Raw genomic sequence first — 26,789 nt, forward strand, 5'->3', positions numbered from 1 at the left:
TCCGGGTCTGTGTTGCCTCGAGTTTTGAAGCTGGATCAAGCAATGCACTGTGCTCCCGCAACTGAGTCAGTTGATGAACTTGTGGGACATGCCACATGTGAACACCTGGACTTGTCATCCTTGATGTCACTCTGAAGAATTTAAAAAGTGAAATTTGTTCTACTGTAGTGCATTAACTGTAGCACTGGTGAACACTCCACGTCGTTATTAAGATATCAGTGCATTGGCCTTTGAGACATCTTCCCAACTGACTTGCAACCACACGCATACACCACACTTTGCTACAGAAAGTTTCTAGCCAACACAAGCTACCGGCACTGTCACTAGCCGACTGTGCAAGGACACGTCCAACAACGCCAGTCCGGCATGCTGACTTCATGGGCCACCAGCCCTCCACTGCTGACCAGCCCAGCGCAGCTGCGCCCACACTGTCACCATGCAACATGCAAACTTAAACAAATGCAGGCCACGGAGCAATCGGCATTTTTTTTTTTTTGCAGCTATGGAACGCTGCTCCCTGAGAGAAACGCATGAAGGGCAGAGCTGCAGCACAGCTGACACAACTAAACGGTGCCAGGCATTCGCATGGCCCACACATGCAGCTTTCCTGCTACACCAAATTTTGGCAATGGTGCATCATGCACAGGCCCATGTGAGACAAAGCAGGCAGGCAGTGCGAGCTGGTAAAGGTGATGCAACTCATGTCTCCAACCTTTCTCGTCATCTCTGACCTTTCTCGCCATAAACCAAGCCAAGTTAACACAATCCCTCACAACCGTGTATGTGAAATCTTGCACATTTTCTCATTTCACGACGTGCATCCATTCATTTTGTAGAGCTTTTTCTCCCACCTGTGAAAGTCATGATGATCCATGGGTCACATCAAAAACTGGACTTTCGGAGATGCAGCATTTGTCTTGTGTGGTCCACATGGTCGCGCCACAGCTCTTCACCAGAGTGTATACCCCACGAAGATCGGTCATTGAACCATACTGCCAGTACAATGGATCTGTATGTATGGACATTAATGATAAACATTGTTTGTACTATCTTGTAAAGTATTGAAAAATAAATGTGTGTCACGGACAGAAACGATTCCCATTTCCTATCACCAAGTCTCACCCTTGATCATAGTGCTCGGGTACAGCAATAAAGCCAGATTGCTGCATGCTTATGACTGTAAGCAGTGACAACCAAGTCCACACTTCAATATATATTTGAATAGAGCTTTTTAACAGTGTTAACAATAATGCTACCTTTGCACAAAAGGCATCTTTTGAAGATTTGTTGTTGTGTTTTGGGTTGCATAATACCACAAATTGTCAAAACTATTTTGAAAATTTTAATTGCGTCCATCAGCACTACTTTCAGTTTCACTTCCTGAAAGTAATCATTTGCCACGCATTCTGTCTCCTTGTAGTTGTAAAATTTTCTCAGGAGACTTCTCCTTTTCATAGAACTTAATTCTTTGTGTATACATGTGTTAAAACTAAATCCACAGATTTTCATCTTATGGTGGGGTGTTATTTCAGAACAAGCAACTGTGTGACGTACAGGTGTGGGATAGACCATGGCTGCCTGAACGTGAAGTTACAGAACTAAATTGCACTGCAATAAATGCAAGGCGGAAAAGAGAGGTGAGTGAATGTTCTGAAGAATGAGTTATTAAACTTTTTTAGGCAGTTATGTTATCTAGTAGCAGTGAGTATAAGAGGATTGTTCTTTGCCTCACAATATTTACATATTTACTGAAGTATAAGATGATCTTGGGTATGAGGTGAGCCCCCCCCCCCCCCCCCCCCCCGTTTTCTTAAGAGGCTCATTGAAAAAATTTATTTTTGTCTTATTCTGACTAATCAAAATTACAACTGTTTTACTGATGTAAAGTATCTCCCAAAAAGTTAACATATATCTATTCTAAACTTGTGCCATGTATTGTCTATATTTTGAAAATACTTCAAGAAATAAAATAAACAGAAGGATTGGTTTACATTAATTTTCAGGCCATTTTGTTTTCTACTTTTTTTCTTCTAACCCTGTAGTCTGTAGTATGTCTCTTCCATCCAAAAATATCAACAGCTTGCTACCCTCTCATTGGCTATGTAGAACCAGCTGGCACTCTCCCTTTAATTCCAGTCATATGTCATGGTGAGTGTCAACAACATTGTAGCGAGACACACATAAGTACACCTCTGGCCCCTATCTACACTTTTACCATCCTCTGCAGAAATGGATACTATTGTTGAGCAGTTGTCTAATTTTAAAGTCAGTTTGATTCAGATTACAGGTAGATTCAGGCAAACTGCTGTTTAAATGTGGTAGATGTTCATAAAAAGCCAAAGTAGGTTGTATAGATTCTCATTGTTGGCAACATGAGGAAATTTCCCACTCACTCATCATTCCCCTCACCGCAATCTTCAAAGCTCACAGCTGAGCTGGTGTCACTGTTCCTCTTCCAACCCTCACCTTGAGCAACTGTGAAAAAAGACTGCAATATCTTCTAAAGTGCAGGTCATATGTAACAACACCAACTAATATAGGAAAGAAAAATTGCAGTTACTATTCTGTCCCATTCTCAGACTTCTGCTCGTCCCACGATCCATAGTGATGTCTGTTGTTACTATCCCCATGACGGGTCTTGCCGCTGTAATTTATTCTAGCGATAAGAATTACTGTCAGTTTAGTATAATTTAATTCCTTTGTTAGATATTTCATTTTGGATTAATTTTTCTTCTTGTTTCAACTGAATGTCACAATCATCTTCTAAAGATGATTAAAAGCTGGTAACACTTTTACCCTGTATTCTAATACATGAACAGTGACCAAATTTGTAATTTGCAACCCACTTAGTAAATCATTACAGTATCCCATAACCAAATAAAATACTGGTCTGGTTTCTGAATCAATGTTTTTTGAAGAACAACATTTCCGTTTTTGAATGTTACCTTTACTTAAAAATCAGCATTAATGTTTGTATACCTAGTCCAAATGTGTTTGACAATGTTTATTGCAAACCTGTTCAAATACGATACAAGTTTGTACAATGGTAGAATTTAATGCTATTTATTTCTGTGTTTCACAAAATCGTCACATTTTAATCCAAGCAATAAGCTGTTGCAGTGTCCAGTTCATAGGTTCTTGCATATCTCTTGCACTAGTGTCATGTGAGTCAATGTCACATAATCATTCAAGCAGTGTTGATACTGTATCAAACAGTTCAGCATATTGGGAAAACTTAAGCCTTTTTCGATGCAAATATCAATTGCCGAGCATTACCTTCCTAAATTTTTTAAAATAAATCTCCACGACTTCAATAGCCAAAGCTTCATCTCTAAATGTAAGATGATGTCTATAAATGTAAGACTATTCTATACAATCTACCATCTCAGGCTTATGTGTCTGTTGTCAGTAGTTTGATAACTTTAATTTGGGAAAAATAGAAATATATATTCTGCATGTAAACTGTTATGTAGACACTTGTGGGAGGCCTTGCAGATGCACATTTATTTATTTATTAACAGTATTATGAGAAGGGGAGTTACTACTCACCATATAGCGGAAATGCTGAGTTGCAGATAGGCACAACAAAGAGACTCTCACAATTAAAGCTTTCAGCCATTAAGGCTTTCGTCAACAATAGATGCACGCACATGCACACACACACACACACACACACACACACACACACACACACACACACACACACTCAAGCAAATGCAACTCTCGCACACAATTGCAATCTCAGGTAACTGAAACCACACTGCAAGCAGCAGCACCAGTGCATGATGGAGTGGTGACGGGGTGGGGGTAAGGAGGAGGCTGGGATGGGGAGGGGAAGGGGTAGTACGGTGGGGGTGGCAGACAGTGAAGTGCTGCAGGTTAGACAGAGGACACGGGAGAGGTTGGCGAGGGGGGGAGTAGTGAATAAGGAGAGAAATAAAAAGACTGGGTGTGATGGTGGAAAGACGGCTGTGTAGTGCTCGGATGGGAACAGGGAAGGGGCTGGGTGGGTGAGGACAGTGACTAATGAAGGTAGGATGTATTGCAGGGAAATTTCTCACCTGTGCAGTTTAGAAAAGGTGGTGTTGGTGGGGAGCATCCATAGGGAACAGGCAGTGAAGCAGTAATTGAAATGAAGGATATCATATTTGGCAGAGTGTTCAGCAACAGGGTGGTCCACTTGTTTCTTGGCCACATTTTGTCATGGCTATTCTTGTGGACTGAGAGCTTGTTAGTTGTCATGCCTACATAGAATGTAGCACAGTGCTTGCAGCTTAGCTTGTAGACAACGTGACTGGTTTCACGGGAATTATTTATTTATTTGGTTATTTATCTATATGTGCTATAAATGTACGTATGTCTTTCTTCAAACTATGTTTTAAGCTAAGTAAGAGGTTTAATGTTGCGTCGCGTGTCCCCGAAGCCAAACTAATATACCAGTACTATTCGGCTTGTCCAAACCCCTTCATTTTTCTGTTAGTAGACGTATTGCAGGTTTCAGCTATGTTACAAACAGAAAAAGAGTGCGATAAACACAGAAGTTACAATGTTAGTGGATATTTCTTCGTTTATCGTCAAGTGCATCCCTAAGGTTATTTCAGATAGAAGATTTTGGCCTCCGAGAGGAGGTCACAAAACTTCATTGAACTCTTTCCCCCCATCCATCCTACTGCTCGACTCGCGCACCTTTCGACTTCAGTCGGTTAGGCCCAATGAAAAATGCTGTCCATGGGAAGCAGTACATGAATGATTTGGAGATTATTGGTGCAACAAGACGGTATGTCCAGCGTCATCCAGTAGCGTGATACCATGCGGGGATACAAGCCCTCTCAGTAAAGTGGCTCAAGGCAATCAAATTGAATGGAGACTACGTTTAAAAATAGGGTTGGAGCCAAAAGAGTGGGGAATAATATGTTATATTGGAATCATGAATGAAACGAACCTGCTTTCAGAAAAAAAAAATTGTTGCATTACTTATTGAATGTCCCTCATATACAGGATGGCCGCTATCGACAGGGGATATAAAGTTGATTCCGTATTTCTAGATTTCCAGAAAGCTTTTGACACCGTTCCTCACAAGCGACTTCTAATCAAGCTGCGGGCCTATGGGGTATCGTCTCAGTTGTGCGACTAGATTCGTGATTTCCTGTCAGGAAGGTTGCAGTTCGTAGTAATAGACGGCAAATCATCGAGTAAAACTGAAGTGATATCAGGTGTTCACCAGGGAAGCGTCCTGGGACCTCGGCTGTTCCTGATCTATCTGAGCAGTTCTCTTAGATTGTTCGCAGATGATGCTGTAATTAACCGTCTAGTAAGGTCATCCGAAGACCAGTATCAGCTCCAAAGCGATTTAGAAAAGATTGCTGTATGGTGTGGCAGGTGGCAGTTGACGCTAAATAACGAAATGTGTGAGGTGATCCACATGAGCTCCAAAAGAAATCCGTTGGAATTCGATTACTCGATAAATAGTACAATTCTCAAGGCTCTCAATTCAACTAAGTACCTTGGTGTTAAAATTACGAACAACTTCAGTTGGAAAGACCACATAGATAACATTGTGGGGAAGGCGAGCCAAAGATTGCGTTTCATTGGCAGGACACTTAGAATATGCAACAAGTCCACTAAAGAGACAGCTTACACTACACTCGTTCGTCCTCTGTTAGAATATTGCTGCGCGGTGTGGGATCCTTACCAGGTGGGAATGACGGAAGACATCGAAAGGGTGCAAAAAAGAGCAGCTCGTTTTGTATTATCACGTAATAGTGGAGAGAGTGTGGCAGATATGATACGCGAGTTGGGATGGAAGTCATTAAAGCAAAGACGTTTTTCGTCGCGGCGAGATCAATTTACGAAATTTCAGTCACCAGCTTTCTCTTCCGAATGTGAAAATATTTTGTTGAGCCCAACCTACATAGGTAGGAATGATCATAAAAATAAAATAAGAGAAATCATAGCTCGAACAGAAAGGTTTAGGTGTTCGTTTTTCCCGCACGCTGTTCGGGAGTGGAATGGTAGAGAGATAGTATGATTGTGGTTCGATGAACCCTCTGTCAAGCACTTAAATGTGAATTGCAGAGTAATCATGTAGATGTAGATCAATGCGGCCAAGCTGGAGGAAACGACAGCTGAGAGGATAAGAAGCAAAAACAGGTCATGTGGGTGTACAGTTACAAACGTGTTCCAAGGAGGTGCAGCTACTAGAAACAGGAGGTAAAAGATCTCTGACAGTAACCCCAGTACCAGCAACAGGCAGATGGCCCACTAGCCTAAAGTAAACCAGAAAACTGTGTGCAACATTCTGCATGAGAACTACCAGTATCTGTGCCACTTACAACACGTGCATGGTTGATTAACTACGAACTTGTCTTCATGGCGATGGTTTTGTTGCTGGTTCGTCGCACAGACCACGACCGTGCTTGAATGTCTATCATTTATCTTACTCACAAATGAAGCTACCTTTGTGGGGAAACAGTATCATCAATCTTCACAACGCCCACCTGAGGGCTATTAACAATCCCCATAATACGATGGTAGCGAATCATCAGCACGAGCCTTAACGTGGATTACTGGCGACTGCCTCCTGCGACCAGCATTCCTTCCACAACACGTCACAGCCGAGGCATATCTTCGCTTCCTGTTGATGACCCTGTCTCTCCTGCTGAAAGACGTGCCTTTGGTGGTATGAAGGGTACTGTGGCTGTTACAAGATGGTGCTCCAGCTCACTACCCTCTTGAGTGCGGAGCTGAAACACTGTTTCAGGCACAACAGTCCCATTTCCTGGTGTGTTCACATGTGTCCTTTCAATCATTAGAACCTACACAGTCAAAGCACTCTTATCTCTGTCTTCAAGAGAGTACCTCCCGTGGAATGAATTTCCAACCATATGTCCATGTGACCTTGAATGCTCTGTATCTCTCAAGGAACGTTTCCTGCAGTTTTTCGCCATTTACCAAAACCACCCTCCACAGATAAAGCTGTCTGAAAAGTTGTTCATAATACACTCTAAAAGACAAAAAAGCAACGTCGCACCACAATGGACTTATCCGTATTGGGTAGATATCGTCAGATATGATGTACGTGTACAGACAAACTAATGATTACAAATTCAGAAAAATTTGGTGATTTATTCAAGAGAACGGATTTCAAAAATTGAGCACGTCAATAAAGCGTTGCTTCACCTCTGACCCTTCTGCAAGTAGTCGTTCAGCTTGGTATCGATTGACAGAATTGTTGGATGTCCTGCTGAGGGTTAGAGTGACAAATTCTGTACAACTGGCGAGTTAGATCGTCAAAATCACGAGATGTTTGGAGGGCCCTGCCCATTGTGCTCCAAACATTCGCAATTGGGGAGAGGTCTGGCCACCTTGCTGGCCACAGTAGGGTTTGGCAAGCACGAAGACAATCAGCAGAAACTGTCGCCATGTGCAGGTGAACGCTGTCTTGCTCAAGTGTAAGCCCAGGATGGCTTGCCATGAAGGGCAACAAAACAGGGTGTAGAACATTATTGACGTACTGCTTTACTGTAAGTGTGCAGCAGATCACAACCATAGATGTCCTGCTATGAAAAGAAATGGCACCCCAGACCATCTCGCCTGCTTATCGGGCCGTATGGCGGGCGACCGACAGGTTGGTATCCCACTGCTGTCCAGGGCGTCTCCAGACACGTCTTCACTGGTTCCTGGGGCTCATTTCAAAGCGGGAATTATCGCTGAAGATAACTCTACTCCAGTCAATCATATTCCAGGCCGAAGATGTGGCTGGAGACGTCCCAGACAGCGGTGGCTACCAACCTGAATGTTGCCTCCCTTATGGCCCAACAACCAGGTATGATGGTCAGCGGTGCAATTTCTTTTCACAGCAGAACCCCTTTGTTTGTCTACCACAGCACCCTTACAGCATAGCGGTACGTCGATGGTAATGTATGGCCCATTTCGTTGCCCTTCATGGCAAGCCATCCTGGGCTTGCATTTCAGCAAGATAATGCCTGCCGGCACACGTCGAAAGTTACTTCTGCTTGTCTTCATACTTCCCAAACTCTACCTTGGCCAGTAAGGTCGTCAGATCTCTCCCCAACTGAGAACCTTTGGAGCATTATGGTCAGGGCCCTCCAAACAAGCTCTGGATTTTGATAATGTAACATGCCATTTGGACAGAATTTAGCTTGATATCCCTCAGGAGGAGATCCAACAATTCCATAATTGCATAAGGGCCAGTGGTGGGCCAAGGCGCTACTTCTTATTCAATTTGCGAACCTCTTTCTCTTGAATAAATCATCCAGTTTTTCTGACAGTGTGATAGTTTGTCTGCTCATGTACAGTCGTGGACGAAACGAGCGAAGCCGGCCGGAGTGGCCGTGCGGTTCTCGGCGCTACAGTCTGGAGCCGAGCGTCCGCTACGGTCGCAGGTTCGAATCCTGCCTCGGGCATGGATGTGTGTGATGTCCTTAGGTTAGTTAGGTTTAATTAGTTCTAAGTTCTAGGCGACTGATGACCTTAGAAGTTAAGTCGCATAGTGCTCAGAGCCATTTGAACCATTTTTGAAACGAGCGAGACCCCTCGCCTTTTCGTTATGCTGATCTGCACAGCTTTAAAGTCTGCTACACAGCATAACAGACAAGGCGATGAAGTGCTACCAACATACTACGCACAGGTGTGAAATTGGGAAACTATCCGAACTTTGTCAAACTGTTTTCAATCATGAGTAAGACTGTATTAATGCTGATTAGTGTGTTATACACAACACGTAAATATAAGATATGAATGAAAGAAGAAACGCTTTATAGTATGAACTGTACTAACAAAAATTAATTTCAGCTTACCGAGATAACGTAACTGTTTTAGTAAGACAAAGTACCCCAGATCTTTACGAATTAGCAAAATATTATGTGCATTCGGTCGCGAAACGGTCTGTGTCAGCATTCAGACCAGTCATACTCGATTACCGTTGCTGACCTACCATGAAAGTGTGGAAATTTAGCAATGCGTGAAGATTCGTAACGAAATTCAGCTAAAAATCACTCAGTGCCTCACTTAAGTCAATTCAATTATTGACTGAAGCGAAAAAAGTAGGCAGTAACAAGTATGAAATTCTACAAGAGTTTCGTATTGACATCCACAGGGCGCTGGTACAGAATAAATGTAGCAATAAAACGTATTGGAGGCACGAGAATTTCTTAAAATTGCTTTACTGCCTCCATCGAAAACGAATCAGACATTTTAGCGTGTAAGGATTCAATTGAAGCGGTGTCTCAGCTGCTAAAAAGTATCTACACTATAGCGACTGCGCATTGAAATCTTTGACCGTCGATTTCCCAGAAGCGGTCGAGCTTATGCTGATTAGCCAAAACACGTGTTCGCTCATTTTTGTCTCCTCTTTCACTGAGCGAAGCTTCAGCAACATCGTGGTATGACACTTGGCGGGTCCCCTCGTAAGTGGCGTGCGTTGCGATTCAGTAGACAGAGTACGTCCACTTTCCTCGACTACTCATTGACACGTTTGGAAATTTTCGTTCTAGTAGTGGCAGCTTGCATTGTGAGGGCTGGTTTTCCTGATAACGATCTACTAATGGACTTTGCTCCTAATTTACGTAATGGTGTAGTAGACCTACTGCAACGACTTGAACCAGAAATGTTTGTTTATTTGGATAGCCGTTTCTTAGTTGCCATATTTCGTTATAATATTTTCCTTTGTTTCAAAACGGCAAGTTTAGACAGTGTGCGATTTGTGCTTTTACCAGTGGTGGGGGGGGGGATGTCTTAGGGGTTAGTATAATTATATATGTTACTAGCTTGGACCGTGGCGTTACCCATGGTTAAACAGTTATTTATAAATAGGTGTTAATGCCGAAACTCACTATTCACGCGTATGCACTATCAGAAAAGCCATCCCTTGTTATATCTTTAAAAGTACATTGTAGTTAAAGCTTATTTACAAAATCATCTACATACATGTATACGAGGGGAATTCAAAAAGTAAAGGCACATTTGTGAAAAGCTGTACTTATTCTGATGATAGAAAACTGAAACATGCGTTATTTTTCTACGTAACCTCCCTGGACTTCAATGCAGTTTTCCCGACGTTTTACGAGTTTTTTTATTTCATCAGAAAATACGTTTATCGGTGGCATCTGTAACCAATTTTGCACCGCATGACGTCTTCATCACTTTCAAATCTTCTTCCCTGTAGTGCTTCCGTTAAGGGTCCAAACATGTGAAAATCGCTTGGAGCCAGGTGTGGACTGTATGGTGGATGTTGCAGAACCTCGAATCTCAATTCCTGCTGTCCGTTTGGGAGAATGTGGGCGAGCGTTATCTTGTTGCAGGATGACACCTCTACACAGTTTTCCACGACGTTTGGATCTGATTGCAGGTTTTAGTTTCGCACGTAACACATCACATTCATCATACAATACAGACCTGGCTCTAAAGCCTCGTTTCGCTGGGGCGACGTCTTGCAACATTGTGGCATGCTACGGAAATGTGGCGTGCGTCGTCTTGTCATTTAGTTCTAGATGTTTTGAAATGCTTAACTACTACATATAACTTTTTCAAAATTAATAAGCAAACACATTAATAGTAAACTTCCAGAGTTCGGCTCCACAAATTTAAATTATATGTAAAAGTTTTACTCCAGTGCTTGGGAAATAAACATCCCAGGTTGGGATGCATAAACTAAAACCAGAGAAGGGGATGGTCTGATGCAGAGAGGGTTGGGGGGGGGGGGAATCCCCTCCATTCCCCCCCCCCCCCCCCCATCCCCCCCTGCAAATAGCACACTGAGTTTAGATGACCACTGCAACTTGGTGACATCAGTAACAATTTAATACTTTGAAACAGTTACGTGTGGTGTACGAGGAGTGTACTCTGTTGAATGAGGAATACATTAAACACAAAAGCTGCGTCCAGTAATAATAATTAACTATCGGTTACAGGACAAAGCACAAGTCGAAATACTGTATATTCATCTCAGTACCCAGTAAAACTTAAACTGGAACGATCGCCAACATACTTTTGTGGGGAAGGCCAACGAAAGACTGCGTTTTATTCGCCGTACGCTAAGAATACGCAACAGGTCTAGTGAAATCGCTGCCTACACTACGTTTGTCCGTCCACTGCTATGCTATTCCCGCGCGGTATGGGATCCTTCACAGACGTAATTGACGATGCACGCCAAAAACGTCCAAAGAACGGTAGCACGATTTGTAATGTCATGAAATAGGGGAGAGAGAGTCCCAGATTTGATAAGCGAGTTGGGGTGACATCCATGAAAACAAAAGCGTTTTTCGTTGCAGCGAGATCTTTGAACGAAATTTCAATCACCAACATGTGTTCTCAATGCTAAAACATTATTTCCTCGGGAACTTACACAGGAAGAAATGACCATAGTAATAATGTAATTCAGGGCTCGTAAGAAAAGATTTAAGTGGTCCATTTACCGCACGCAGTTAAAGAGTGGGACGGTAGAGAAATAGTCCGAAGGTGGTTCGATGAAACATCTGCCAGGCACGTAAATCTGGATTGCAAAGAAATCCAGTGGATGTAGTCATGTAGATGTAACAACGAAATTATGTCGTAATATGCTACATGTGAATTACATTTGATTTGAACATCAAGTTGTTTGCTGTTTATTTATTTTTTGTTCATTATTTTCAGCCATAGACAACACCTAGGTGCGTTAAATTGATACTGAAATAAAATGTCATGCATGGACCAATAACAATAAATTAATTAGTACTTGTACTGCAGTATCTGCCAGTGTCTTCAGGAGTGGATATCGGATACGACGTTCCTAGGGTGTTTATAAGTGGATATTGCAGACGACTTCGAACAAAATTTGAATGTAGCTTCGTAAATGTTCTTTGAGCAAACGATCTGAGTTGCTGGCGAATACAGTTTATCCTCACTAGACAGTACATATTATCATTATACATAAGGTGAAAAAGGTTTCGCCGGGTGCGGTGGCCGAGCGGTTCTAGGCACTTCAGTCACGAAGCTCGCGACTGCTTCAGTCGCAGGTTGGAATCCTACCTCGGGCTTGGATGTGTGTGATGTCTTTAGGTTAGGTAGGTTGAAGTAGTTCTAGCTCTAGGGGACTGATGAACTAAGCAGTTTGGTAGCATAGTTCTTAGAGCCATTTTTTGATCTTTCCCGTGAGTTTCTTTACATAAACGGCCGTATCTTTAGATTGCGTTGACATGGAAGCTCACTGTTTTACACCACCAAGGGACCGTATACCGCATGTTTTACACCACCAAGGGACCGTATACCGCAGGAAGTGCGAAACATTTCCTCTTATTATGTCTACCCGTACTCGAGGTAAACGGGTTTTAAGGGTTGGGTAGACAGATAGGCGGTCAAGAAAGTGAGACAAGTAGGGTTCCATTTTTACCGATTCCTAACAACGAAAATGTCTACCAAAGTTACTGACGATGGGGGCCGCATAAATAATTCCCCCTACTTTTTATTCAAATGTTCTAGCTACAGTCGATACATCAGCATATTAATCGTAGCTACGCTATAGATCCAAATCACGTTTACAGGAATGCAAATAAAATCCATTTGCCTATACACACGGTAATTCAGATCCCAGTATTAATGCCACCGCGTTTTAGAAGTGCGATCATTCCCATTGCTAGCTAGCTTAAGACACACTTCGGCTAGTGAACGTTTTCTGGCTGAGGCGAGTCTAATTGAGAATTCGAAACAAACGTTTGACAGCTATGTCGCCGTTTATTTCCTAGGGTGGTGCAGAATTATCCTACTAAATTTACTCGCTAATAACAGTATTTTGTTATTTCGGTAAACATCCCGAATGATTGTCACGTAAGCGGTGACATAAAGGCAGAAAATTCATGTTTTTGAGTCCAGAAAGCTCTATGCAACAGAAACTGCAGATCATTTTGCCATTTTCAATGCGAAATTGTCGGCTTATTCATGTCTGGGGTAATAATAGAGGGCTGTTTGCCTGGGTTGTCTGCTAGAGTAGTGAAAGGTGTTTGCTACTGCAAGGGAGGTCTGGTTTGTTTTCCGTTTTAATTTCGATGGAGGCAGATAGTAAAGCAATTTTTAGAAATTATCGCACCCCCAATACGTTTTATTGCTACCTTTATTCTGTACTGGCACCCTGTGGAAGTCAATATGAAACTCTTGTAGAATTTCATACTTGTTACTGCCTACTTTCTCGGTTTCAGTCAATAATTGAATTGACTTAAGTGTGACACTGAATGATTTTTAGCTGAATTTCGTTATGAATATTCACGCGTTGCTAAATTTCCACAATTTCATGGTAGGTCAGCAACGGTAATCAAGTATGACTGGTCTGAACGTTGACACTGACCGTTTCGCGGCCGAATGCGCATAATATTTTGCCAATTCCTAACGATCTGGAGTACTTTGTCTTACTAAAACAGTTATATTTATCTCGATAAGCTGACATTAATTTTTATTAGTACAGTTCACACTAATTAGCGTTTCTTCTTTCATTTATATATTATATTTACGTATTGTGTTTAACACACTAATCAGTGTTTATATAGTCTTACATTGATTGAAAACAGTTTGACAAGGTTTGGATAGTTTTTCAGTTTCACGCCTGTTTGTAGTATGTTGGCGCTGCAGTCTGGAACCGCAAGACCGCTACGGTCGCAGGTTCGATCCTGCCTCGGGCATGGATGTTTGTGATGTCCTTAGGTTAGTTAGGTTTAACTAGTTCTAAGTTCTAGGGGACTAATGACCTCAGCAGTTGAGTCCCATAGTGCTCAGAGCCATTTTTTTGTAGTATGTTGGTAGCACTTCGTCGCTTTGCCTGTTATGCTGTGCAGCAGACTTTAAAGCTGTGCGGATCAGCATAACGAAAAGGCGAGGGGTCTCGCTCGTGCGCGGGTTATAGGCATCGTCTTGCTGAATACGAGTGTACTAACAACAGTGCCACCTCGCTCGGTAATATTACTAACCGTTCGAATCCAACATCCAGTTCATTTCGTGTCAGCTTAAAAGAAAGGAAAATATTTACTTCTTCTTTCGTGCATTTGTTTGCAACAGATATTGACTGTACACTCTCTTGTCTTCTTGTCTCCGCAGCAATCTTTGCTGCGATGGCTTTCCTGTACGGGAAATTTCTTCGCAAAATATATGTCCCAACCAAGACGTATTCCTCATTCTTATCATTTTTATTGTAGTTTTCTTTCCCCTACTATTCTTAAAAGTGCCTTTCGATTTCTCATTCTGTTAGTCCATTTCATTTCGGGTATTTTTTACGACTGCGACGTTAAAAAACCATCCTAGTATTTTTTCCTCCATCTTTTTGACATCCATTATTCACTGCCATATAATACTACATTCCAGACAAAATACTTGTCGAATCTCGTTATTAGTTCTGACGGAATTCTTTTTGCTGTCAGAAAAATAAATATTTACCAGTCGCTTGCGTGGGAACAGAACGAAAAGGCTGGTTTCACTGCGTACAGAGCACAATCTCCAAACTTTCCATCGTTCCAGATGACCGAGTGACACGGAAAATTCTGCTACGCCCGAGTTACCTTGCGGTCCACTCATGTTAAATTTTCCATCGTTATAGATGATCGGATGTTACGGAAAGTATCGCTACTCCGGTTCTATCTCTTTTTTTTTTAGTATGATCCACTCGTTTTAGAACTGGCCCTGGTATAACCTCTGGCCGTGCCTGATTTCCTCTGATAAGCGACCACGACCTCTGGCTGCATGATGTGCGTTTCTTTTTTTGGAGATACTGTGGACCAGCGCAGCTGCCACGCAAATGGCTGATGCAAAGATTCCGTGCTTGACTCCCTCTTTCCTGGTTTGTGTCTCACATTGTCGCAGGGTCCACTTGCTTGGTTGTTTCCCTCCAGTAGTATCTGTCGAGCGCATCCTCGGTTTACAGACCTGTTTCTCGTGCAGTCTGCTTGACCTTGCCACTCACACCCTCATGACACAGCCACGGGATCTACGACTACAAGGTGGTACAGGTAAAAGTAGTCAGTGTAGGTATAAGAGAAATGTAGCGAAATCACGGAAACGAAGAGCTGAAATGGACTTAACATTTATTTACAGTGAAAAATAAATTCATGTAAGATGCTGAAAGGGGCCCCCTTGCAACATCAATACACAGCCGTGCAAGTCTAAGCGTATTCAGAGAACCCCGCGTAAAGTACAGATATCGATGGCGGCAACTTCACGGCTGATGTTGTCTTCTCAGTTCCTGTATTGTCTATGGATTTGTTTCATAGGCTTTGCTCTTCAAGTGCCCCACAGGAAAAAAATCACATGTTAGATCCGGCGAACGTGGTGGCCATGGATGTTTGCTGACAGTTCGTTCCTCAGTGAAGACATCGTGGACTCGTTCCAGGAATACCTTAGATGTGTGGCATGTTGCCCCATCTTACTGGAAGAAGCAATATTATCTTTCATATTCAGTGAGTTGAGCTTAAAGTATATCAAAAATTTCTGAATATGCAACCATGTTGAGGATAGTGTCAAAAAATATGTCACATGATGCGCGTGCCTGCTATAGAGCACTAAATGCCGATTTTTTTTTTTTTTTTTTTCATCAAGGAGTGGTTGTGATATACAGTTTTAGGGTTCTCCGTGTTCTATGAAGTCACACGAGTGGAAAGATGAAACCATGCTTCATCACTCATGATACAATGGAAAGGCCTAACAGACTATCGTTGATGTTGTTCAAAAGCCACGTGCAGTAATTTACACTTTCTGGCTGTCCTCCTCCCATAATTGCTGCACAACCGTCACACGATATAGCTTCAAATTAAGACTTTTTAATATCCGCTTGCAAGTCCTCCTACTTACATGCGCCTGTTGTGCCAATTTACGTGTAGACTTCTTTGGGCTGTCAATAGTTCTTCGGTGAATGTCTGCAGTAGCTTCTGATGTGCGGACTGAAGGAATTTTTTGTCGTTGTATTTTGCACGGATCCGTAGGTGCGTCAATTTTTATACAGAATCGGTATGGCTCTCTTTGCTGGTATTCCTCCAACCAGACACTTGACCTCGAAAATTTCGCGATTTTCCTTAACGAACCCGTTTTCACATGTTCTTCCACAATTTCAATTCTTTCTTCAAACGAGAAAGTCATTTCGCAGACCGCAAAGAGAAATGTTTAACTTCACTGATGAAATAAACTGAAATGCTGACCGAAGAATGCTAACAATCGATTACTGCCTAAAACTGTCCAGTGTTGTACCTACTTATTTCAGAAATCGAAATACTGTATACGCATTCAAAGGGGAGGCGGGCTACTTTTTTAACTGTGCCACCCTGCACATCTACATCTACATGACTACTGATCATGTGGAGCGCCACAGCAGACACTACTATTGATGATTAACGAAAAGGGCCTTGCATGTATTGTTACACATTCATTGTGTTACGAGCGGTTTCGTTCGTTGAACATCATCGGGTTGCCTGCAGTTAAACAAAATAGGAAATTAGGGTAAAACTACAGCATCTTAACGAATAAAATGGGCAACTCATACTGATAACAACCTACTTGCCTACTTGTTCTTAAGTCATGACATAAATGGTTCGCTTGTCGTAAGTAATGTGACAGACCAAATCCAAAAACACTGATCATGAACATACTGCCTCTCGCTCGGGAGAAGTATGTCGAGCAGACGCAGCATTCTACGTACAGCAAACCGCTCAGACAGGCCGCTCCACGACAGAAGTAAACATATAATCTTAGTACTGGGGCTCTGTTCAAATGGCTCTGAGCACTATGGAACTTAACATCTGAGGTCATCAGTCCCCTAGAACTTAGAACTACTTAAACCTAACTAACCTAAGAACCCCACACACATCCATGCCCGAGGCAGGATTCGCACCTGCGACAGCAGTGGTCGCGCGGTTCCAGACTGAAGCGCCTAGAACCGCTCGGCCACTCCGGCCGGCTGGGGCTCTATCAAGTGCGATAACCAACTGTGCGACCATAACCGTTACAAGCAGTGCAGGTGCAGAACAGATATTGAAGAGCGCAGAATTAAGCCAAAAGTTTGAAAAATAGAACCCAAGAAAAGTTGTTGTTGTTGTGGTCTTCAATCCTGAGACTGGTTTGATGCAGCTCTCCATGCTACTCTATCCTGCGCAAGCTTCTTCATCTCCCAGTACCTACTGCAACCTACATCCTTCTGAATCTGCTTGGTGTATTCATCTCTTGGTCTCCCTCTACGATTTTTTACCCTCCACGCTGCCCTCCAATACTAAATTGGTGATCCCTTGATGCCGCAGACCATGTCCTACCAACGGATCCCTTCTTCTAGTCAAGTTGTGCCACAAACTTCTCTTCTCGCAAATCCTATTCAACACCTCCTCATTAGTTATGTGATCTACCTATCTTATCTTCAGCATTCTTCTGTAGCACCACATTTCGAAAGCTTCTATTCTCTTCTTGTCTAAACTATTTATCGTCCATGTTTCACTTCCTTACGTGGCTACACTCCATACGAATACTTTCAGAAACGACTTCCTGACACTTAAATCTATACTTGATATTAACAAATTTCTCTTCTTCAGAAACGATTTCCTTCCCATTACCAGTCTACATTTTATATCCTCTCTACTTCGACCATCTTTAGTTATTTTGCTCCCCAAATAGCAAAACTCCTTTACTACTTTAAGTGTCTCATTTCCTATTCTCATACCCTCAACATCACCCGACTTAATTGGACTACATTCCATTATCCTCGTTTTGCTTTTGTTGATGTTCATCTTATATCCTCCCTTCAAGACATTATCCATTCCGTTCAACTGCTCTTCCAAGTCCTTTGCTGACTCTGACAGAATTACTATGTCATCGGCGAACCTCAAAGTTTTTATTTCTTCTCCATGGATTTTAATACCTACTTCGAATTTTTCTTTTGTTTCCTTCACTGCTTGCTCAATATACAGATTGAACAACATCGGGGAGAGGCGACAACCCCGTCTCATTCCCTTCCCAACCACTGCTTCCCTTTCATGTCCCTCGACTCTTATAACTGCCATCTGGTTTCTGTACAAATTGTAAATAGCCTTTCGCTCCCTGTATTTTCCCCCTGCCACCTTCAGAATTTGAAGTCAACATTGTCAAAAGCTTTCTCTAAGTCTACAAATGCGAGAAACGTAGGTTTGCCTTTCCTTCATATTCAGTGAGTTGAGCTTAAAGTACATCAAAAATTTCTGTATATGCAACCATGTTGAGGATAGTGTCAAAAAATATCAGTCACATGATGCGTGTGCCTGCCGTAGGGTCAGTATTGCCTTACGTGTTCCAATATTTCTACGGAACTGATCTTCCCCAAGGTCGGCTTCTACTAGTTTTTCCATTCGTCTGTAAAGAATTCGCGTTAGTATTTTGCAGCTGTGACTTATTAAACTGATAGTTCGGTAATTTTCACATCTGTCAACACCTGCTTTCTTTGGGATTGGAATTATTATATTCTTCCCGAAGTGTGAGGGCATTTCCCCTGTCTCATACATCTTGCTCACCAGATGGTAGAGTTATGTCAGGACTGGCTCTCCCAAACCCGTCAGCAGTTCTAATGGAATGTTGTCTACTCCCGGGGCCTTCTTTCGACTCAGGTCTTTCAGTGCTCAGTAGTCAAACTCATGCGCAATAACAAGGGAACAGGCGACTATGCTTAGACCAAACTACATCGTCATTTGATAAATGTGACAGTAAGTGAATATTTATAAAAAACAGTTCGAAAATAATTGAGTAAGATATATCAGGAACGGCAATGTTCATATCACAGACCGATCGTAAGTAATTAATACACAGTTACGAAGGCTGTATTGTCTTTGAAAATTTAACTGGTTGCTATCATCGGGTGTTAATAAAATCAGAAGCGAGCTTTGTTAAATACCTACAATTATTTACAGTGGAAGAGAACATACGCCAGTCTTTACACAAAGGTGTATCAGCAATAGGGTGGTAGATTGTGAAGTAATTGCATATAATACAACAGAACCCGTGACTGTGGTCATACAAAGTGATCATGACTGCAGAATAAAAGATTTTATGCATTGTTCACGATCGCTTTTTGTGAGCACATTTACTGTCTTTACTGCGTTGTGCACACTTACTTAATTCTCATTTGTGTAACCAGTTACTCACAGGTTCATCTGTCTAAATTTGGTGGCATTTTTGTAAGCTTTAGCATTTGTTCTTCTATTGTACAGCACTGTTTGTACATTACAGCAGATCCAGCTGAGTCCTTGCATTGCTATAATATGCAGCTGTTTACGAAGTGACTTATCACCCCTTACGGTCGGATATACTGGTCAGTGAGCTGAAATGGAAATTCTCCACATTAAATCTGCCCTCCTCTTCCGGATAGACACACGTAGTTTTTTACAGCGTTGTTAGTCTGGTCACTTCCCAGACACGCCTGCTGATATGTCGGGGCACTAACCACAGTAACTTAAGGTTCCAACAGCATTATATTCCCGACAAATAGTGTGATTATCATTTGTAGATGTAAAGCCTCCCAAAATTATGGTATATCCGCACTCACACCAGCTGGCTGCCGTTTCGCGTAGCCTACCACAACTTCCCATAGCAAACCCCTGCCGCCACGTAGTCGTTATCACATGTTCGTCGAGGGATAAAGGATGTAATTTCAACTAAGAAGCCCTCGCATCTCTTATTTATGTTACGTACGTTCTTGCACAATATACGGCGTTTGCCAGAGCAGGAAAAATTGATGTCCACCAACCAAGTCGAAGACTCCTGTCAGTTCTCTCGAAATCCCATCACATTCCAACAACACTGCTCAATAGTTAGAAGGCTATCTAGTCCTCCATCTGTCACTGACTATCTAGAGAGCTAACACAACGAGAAAAATAGCACACTAACTTACAGGAGGAAATTCACAAGCATGCAGAGTAGGTGTGTACTGCGGAAAGAAATTCAGAAGCGTAACAACTGCAATTCATCGATACCGAGTGGCAGCTTATAAATATCCCCCTGTATATGTCCTAATCTCTTTAACCGTATTCTTATTATTACCACGCTAGAACTGCAACAGTGTAATGGTGTCACACTCTTCACTGAAGGCACAATCTCTCTCTCTCTCTTCTCTCTGTTTCTCCCTCCTCGTTATTTTTGTAATGTCCAATGGAGTAAAATATTAACTATATAAACTTCACTAACGTCACATAGTAGAGAATTCAATAAGATTTTACCAGACCTCTCTCTTCGGATATTTCAGAAACAAGTACCATCTGCATGTCGACATGGACCATATGTGATGATCCCATTAAATATACGTGTATTAGTTCATTGGAGCAGGTGGTAAGTGATCGGTGTCTCTTCCACGGACTTGTGTAAATTTTTGTCGCCTGTACTGAAGGAAGGCCATATCCCACAAATTATCAGTTATAATAGAGGGTTCTTGTATTGTTTTTTCATAAACAGTTTGATACATTGCATTTTGCTGTAACACATCAAAGCAGTGTGTGACTACAGTTTTGTACATAGTCATACATTTTGTTTATCTACCATGATTTCGAATTTATTTTCTATGTCAGGTAACAAACCGACATTAACATGTTTCAATCCATTGGCTCTCACAGAAAGCTGAACATCGAATAGTGTAAACTAAGCTGCTCCCACGACACACGGGATGGTTGAAATAAAACCAAGAGGCGGTGCTTCTTATCGACAAAAATGTGGAAGACATCTCATTATATGGAAACTGGAAGAGTTTGCGGCATTGTGGAGCGTTCCCAAACAGCTGTCTGAAGGTGGTGATCCCTAGATCTAATCTCATCTTAGACAGTGACGTGTTAGAAGATGTCTCTCTTTCCAGTTTTCGAAAAGACTCAGAGCATTTATTCCTCAAATTGGTGGTACGTATTGCACCCAGGTATGTGGTCGCTGTTTCGGTGTCCTAGGTGACAGTCATCCTGGCCCCCAAATCTGTGGACACTGCGTCTTTCATTTTTATTACTTACAATAGATAACCACATGTGGAACAAGGGGGGATTGTGCAGGACTTAAACCCATAGAGCACAAGTAGTATGCAGCCTCAGCTGTCAGTCCCACTAGTGGAGGAATAAAATGATTTTCATAAACCAAGGCGAGCACGTAAATATCCTCACCCCTCCACATTTTTTGTCGTAGTTTCATCAGTATAGATATGAAGTCCACGCTTACTACAGTAGTACAAGATTATAAGCCAAATAACTCCGCAGATGATGAAGAGATTGAAGAAATGTGTGTTGTGATAAAAGAAATTATACAGATACTTAAGGAAGACGAAAATTTAATAGCCATGGGTGACTGGAATTCGACAGTAGGAAAAGGAAGTAGCTGAATATGGACTGGGGGTAAGAAATGAGAGACGAAGCCGCCTGGCAGAAATTTGCACAGAGCATAACTTAATCGTTGCTAACACTTGGTTTAAGAATTATGAAAGAAGGTTGTATACGTGGAAGAGGCTTGGAGACACTGGAGGGTTTGCGATATGTCCAGAATGAGATTTTCACTCTGCAGCAGAGTGTGCGCTGATATTAAACTCTCTGGCTGATTAAAACTATGTGCCGGATTGAGACTCAAACTCTAGACTTTTGCCTTTTGCAGGCAATTGCTCTACCATCTGAGCTACCAAAGCAAGACTCACGGTCCACTCTCGAAGCCTTAATTTCGCCAGTACCTACTCTCCAACTCTCTCCCCCCCCCCCCCCCCCCCCTTAAAAAAAAAAAAAAAGAACTTTACAGAAGCTCCCGAGTTCGAGTCTCCGTCCGGCACAAGGTTTTAATCTTCCAGGAAGTTTCAGGTTTCGGATAGATTATAGAATGGTAAGACTGAAATTAAGGAACCAGGTTTTAAATTGTAATACATTTTCAGGGGCAGATGTGGGCTCTGATCACAATTTATTGGTTATGAACTATAGACTGAAACTGAAGAGACTGCAAAGAGGTAGGAATTTAAGGAGATGGGACCTGGATAATGGAATGTAGTCGAGTTAAATCAGGTGGTGCTGAGGGAATTAGATTAGGAAATGAGACACCTAAAGCAGAAAATGAGTTTTGCCATTTAGGAAGAAATATAACTGGTGACTGTCGAAGTAGAGAGGATATAAAATGTAGACTGCCAATGGCAAGGAAAGAGTTTCTGAAGAAGAGAAATTTGTTAACGTCGAGTATGGATTTAAGTGTCAGAAAGTCTTTTCCGACAGTATTTGAATGGGTGTAGCCATGTATGGAAGTGAACCATGGCCACTAACTATTTTAGACAAGAACAGAATAGATGTTTTCGAAATGTGGTCCTACAGAAGAATGCTGAAGAGTAGATGAGTAGATCACTTAACTAATGGGAAGGCACTGAATAGAATTGAGGAGAAGAGGAATTTGTGGCTCAAGTCAACGAGAAGAAGGGATCGATTGCTAGAACACGTTCTGAGGCATCAAGGGATCACCAATTTAATACTAGAGGGAAGCGTGGGGGACAAAAATCGTAGAGGAAGACCAAGGGATTAATACACTAATCTGATTCAGAAAGATGTAGCTTGCAGTAATTATTCGGAGATGAAGAGGCTTGCACAGGATAGAGTGGCATGGAGAGCTGCGTCAAACCAGTGTTTGGACCGAAGATCACAACAACAACAACGACAACAGTTACAATTAACTATTACAATTTCAGCGCCAATTTGGGATATTCAACAATGAGCAAAGTATTGGAAATATCTGCTCCTGACAACAGTGTCTCTGAAAATAGCCATTTTCCACGTACATCTATAGTCTCCTTATGACTGGACGTAATTTTCCACGTAAAATATTTTATACCTGTTACGGCTATCAATGTGTTCAAATCACAGTTTTCCATGTTAAATCTATACCTCCTTTATGACCCGACATGGTACCACCCACACTATTTCCTTTGGACATTCGGTGAAAGCGATGATATCCCTCCAGCTGAAAAAGCAAATCCAAGCACTGTCTTCATATTTGACGAAGTTGCTGTGTAAAACCAAGATCAAATTCGAAAATATTTTTGTTTCGGTCGTCATATGGGTGCTGAAGTATTTTATCTAAGCCAAACATATTCCAGAATCCAGAAACAGTTGGTCTTCAAACAAGACAATCTGAGTTTAAAACACATTTACCAGGCACATGTCGGAACTGACAATGATTTTGTAAAGGTATGTGCTGATTGCTGGAATCATTCACAGTATGGGTTTCTCATTATTGATAAAACAAGAAAACTGAGTGATGGTAGGTACAGGCGAAACTTTCAAGAGTTTCTGCATGTACAGCACGGTAAGAGAGGACAGTAGAGGAAAGGTGCCTAATATGAGACACACTTTTATGAACCCGTTTGAAAGACCTAAAAGTAAGTGCAATTGTATTTTTTATGATGGTTATAACATCATGCATTATTTAATTTTATCATATAATTACCATATTTGCAATAATAAAGAATCGCTCAGAGTAGTTATTAAATCTTCACAAACAAGGCATTTCGTAGAAATGAGATCAAAGTTTCCTAATATGAGACAGTAATAATATTTTGCTTTAATTATTTTATTACAGAATAATGACATATGAATATACAATTTTACATGTTCATTCATTTCTGTTATCCTTCACTCATTTCACACTACTTAGGTTTATATTTACGACATCTGGGGCAAACAAAATTGTCTTCTGTGACACCGCAATCTTCACGAGCCCAGCGATAACATTTGGTGCCCTGTGCCCATTTCTCCCCGTGTTTGTCTTCCGAAAAGCGCCCAGTGCAGAACAGACACTCTACGTCATCGTCATCACTGCTGTCTGAATCCCCACTGTCATCAAGATGGACATCGGATGCCGAGTCACTAGACGATTCTTCTGCTTTAGGTCTACGATTTGAAGATTTTCCACCCTTCTCCCCAAATAACTTTCGGGCTGCTTTCTTAGCTTCAGCCTCTAATTTCTTCTGTTTAGATTCTTGCAATTGCTTTACATAAGGAGTTGAAGTTAGTAACGCAGCAGCAAAGCACGAAGTCGATGTTTGACCTATTTGACTATCTCCAAGTGGTTTTGCGATGTGTGGGGAGAAGTCTGATGTCTGCCGGGCTGACAGCTTGACCATCACCATCAGTAGTTTCATTTTCGTTTCTGGCTTCTCTTTCTTGAAGAGCTTCTATTCTCTTCTTGTCTAAACTATTTATCGTCCATGTTTCACTTCCATACTTGGCTACACTCCATACAAATACTTTCAGAAACGACTTACTTTTTTTGATGTTCATCTTATATCCTCCCTTCAAGACATTATCCATTCCGTTCAACTGCTCTTCCAAGTCCTTTGCTGTCTCTGACAGAATTACAATGTCATCGGCGAACCTCAAAGTTTTTATTTCTTCTCCATGGATTTTAATACCTACTCCGAATTTTTCTTTTGTTTCATTTACTGCTTGCTCAATATACAGATTGAATAACATCGGGGAGAGACTACAACCTTGTCTCACTCCCTTCCCAACCACTGCTTCCCTTTCATGTTCCTCGACTCTTATAACTGCCATCTGGTTTCTGTACAAATTGTAAATAGCCTTTCGCTCCCTGTATTTTCCCCTGCCACCTTCAGAATTTGAAAGAGAGTATTCCAGTCAACATTGTCAAAAGCTTTCTCTAAGTCTACAAATGCTAGAAACGTAGGTTTGCCTCTCCTTAATCTATTTTTTAAGATAAGTCGTAGTGTCAGTATTGCCTCACGTGTTCCAATTTTTCTATGGAATCCAAACTGATCTTCCCCGAGGTCGGCTTCTACCAGTTTTTCCATTCGTCTGTAAAGAATTCGCGTTAGTATTTTGCAGCTGTGACTTATTTAACTGATAATTCAGTAATTTTCACATCTGTCAGCACCTGCTTTCTTTGGGATTGGAATTATTATATTCTTCTTGAAGTTTGAGGGTATTTCACCTGTCTCATACATCTTGCTCACCAGATGATCCCCATACTATCGCATATTAGGAATTTCGCCATGTTACACAAAGAATCACGCACTTGCTAACAATGTTCGTTGGAAAATGAACCTAATTGTCAATAATTACACGTAATACCGTCACAAATAACAACAATTAAAGAATGCAGTAATATCCACTCACCTTTAAGCTGAAATATTGTCTTAACACCGATGTCGCAAAAACTCCAAACACAAGAAATTTTGTATCAACCTCTACGTACTGTGTCCGGCTCAACTATGGCATCCTACTCGCTGTGTCGACGTGTTTAAGAAACTCTCCACCAGAGTGCAACCCCTAACATGAGCATAGTTGGGGTGTCTCATATAAGGGAACTATCGGATAATAGGCATCTTTCCTCTACATCAGTCTACGCTACACCATGGACAAAGTTAGCGCGTATGTCTAGCTCTCAACCGGAGTGAATGTGTGTACACAGACAGAACATTCGCCTGTACATGGATGCGAAAGTTCAGGCTATTGTTCATAAAGTTGGAGGTATGCCAGGGAACTAGAGACATATTACCAGACTCTTCTGAGAATGGCGAGTGTGTTAAATGAGGTAGTTAATGAAGTCGGTAAGAAAGAAACCGACTTAAATTAAAAGGTCGAGGTTATTGAGGGGAAAACAGATGTAGAATTCCTTGTTATTGAGAAGGGGGAGCAGGTACATAGTAAGAGGAAGAAGAAAATGAGCGGATATATAAAGCCTAACGCTGCGGAGGTGTCTGATTAGTATACACCGAGATGTCAACGAAGCAGAAAGTGATTCATGTGCGGAAAGCAGTTCGTGAGAAATTATGGTTGCTGAGGTTAGGGCATATGGATAGACAGCAAACACTAAGAGAGACCTTTAAGCCGATTACTGTACTTGAAGGCGAAAACGGCAACAACAACAACAACAACAGCTGCAGCAGCGGTGATGGTATTGACAAGCATAAAGCAGTGAACAATCGAATCCCGCAGTATGTGTATTACGACGACCCCAACGAGCTAATAGATCGACTACGGCTGCTTATGGTATCAGCTGCTGCAGGTAATACAGCTCATTCGAATGAGGTTGTTTCAATAATCTCTGAGCTTTGAGAGAGAGGTATCATTGGATAAGTATGGAGACAGTAGTTCGAGAACTGCACAAACCAGCACGCAAAACATACCCTCGTAGGCATGCTATGATTAAAGGTTTGGATGACTTCTGTCAAGCTGATCTTGTAGATATGATGGAATATTCACATGAGAATAATGGATTCAAATATATTTTAATGGTTATTGATACATACTCCAAATTTGCTTGGGCATTACCTGTTTAAAAAAACGGATAGAAATGTCGCGGATGTTTTTGAGCGGTTGCTACAGACAGGGACGAATCGATGCCCAGACAACGTACAAACCGATTACGGCGGAGAGCTTTACAATAGGTATTTCAAGACCGTGATGCAGCGGTATGGAATACATAACTACTCAACATTCACTCTCCTGAAGGCAAGTATCGTGGAGCGTCTGAACAGAACAATTAAAGGTCGAATGCGGATGCGTTTTAACCTTCGCGGCTCATACAAATGGACACAAATAAATGCTCAGTATAATCGAACCAAACCTACCACAATAAAAATGAGACCAATAGATGTTCGTGATAATGGACTCATGGAAACGGTGTACTATCGCATTAAAATGCTGGATCCACGCAGACAGAAATTTAATTTAGGTGATTTGGTACATATCTCAAAACACAAGACGGCATTTGAGAAATCATACCTACCGAACTGGTCCACAGAGATATTTACAGTTTCAAAGGTGCAAAGAACGAATCCTAGAACTTATATATTGAAGGAT

At 41.7% G+C, this 26,789-nt stretch overlaps 1 protein-coding gene across 8 annotated transcripts in view; it reads left to right on the top strand.

The window, feature by feature from the left end:
- Positions 1-26,789, top strand: part of LOC126482327 (uncharacterized) — a 463,601-nt gene that overhangs the window by 95,924 nt on the left and 340,888 nt on the right. For all 8 annotated transcript variants that reach the window (XR_007587631.1, XM_050106380.1, XM_050106385.1 and 5 more), the window contains exon 4: positions 1,533-1,637. Coding sequence is in view for 7 of the 8 variants with exons in the window: in XM_050106380.1 (XP_049962337.1) it covers positions 1,533-1,637 (105 nt within the window). In the remaining variant the exon portion in view is untranslated. The remainder of the gene's footprint in view (positions 1-1,532; positions 1,638-26,789) is intronic.

This window comes from Schistocerca serialis, chromosome 5, assembly GCF_023864345.2.
Source record: "Schistocerca serialis cubense isolate TAMUIC-IGC-003099 chromosome 5, iqSchSeri2.2, whole genome shotgun sequence".
Taxonomy (NCBI): Eukaryota; Metazoa; Arthropoda; class Insecta; order Orthoptera; family Acrididae; genus Schistocerca; species Schistocerca serialis.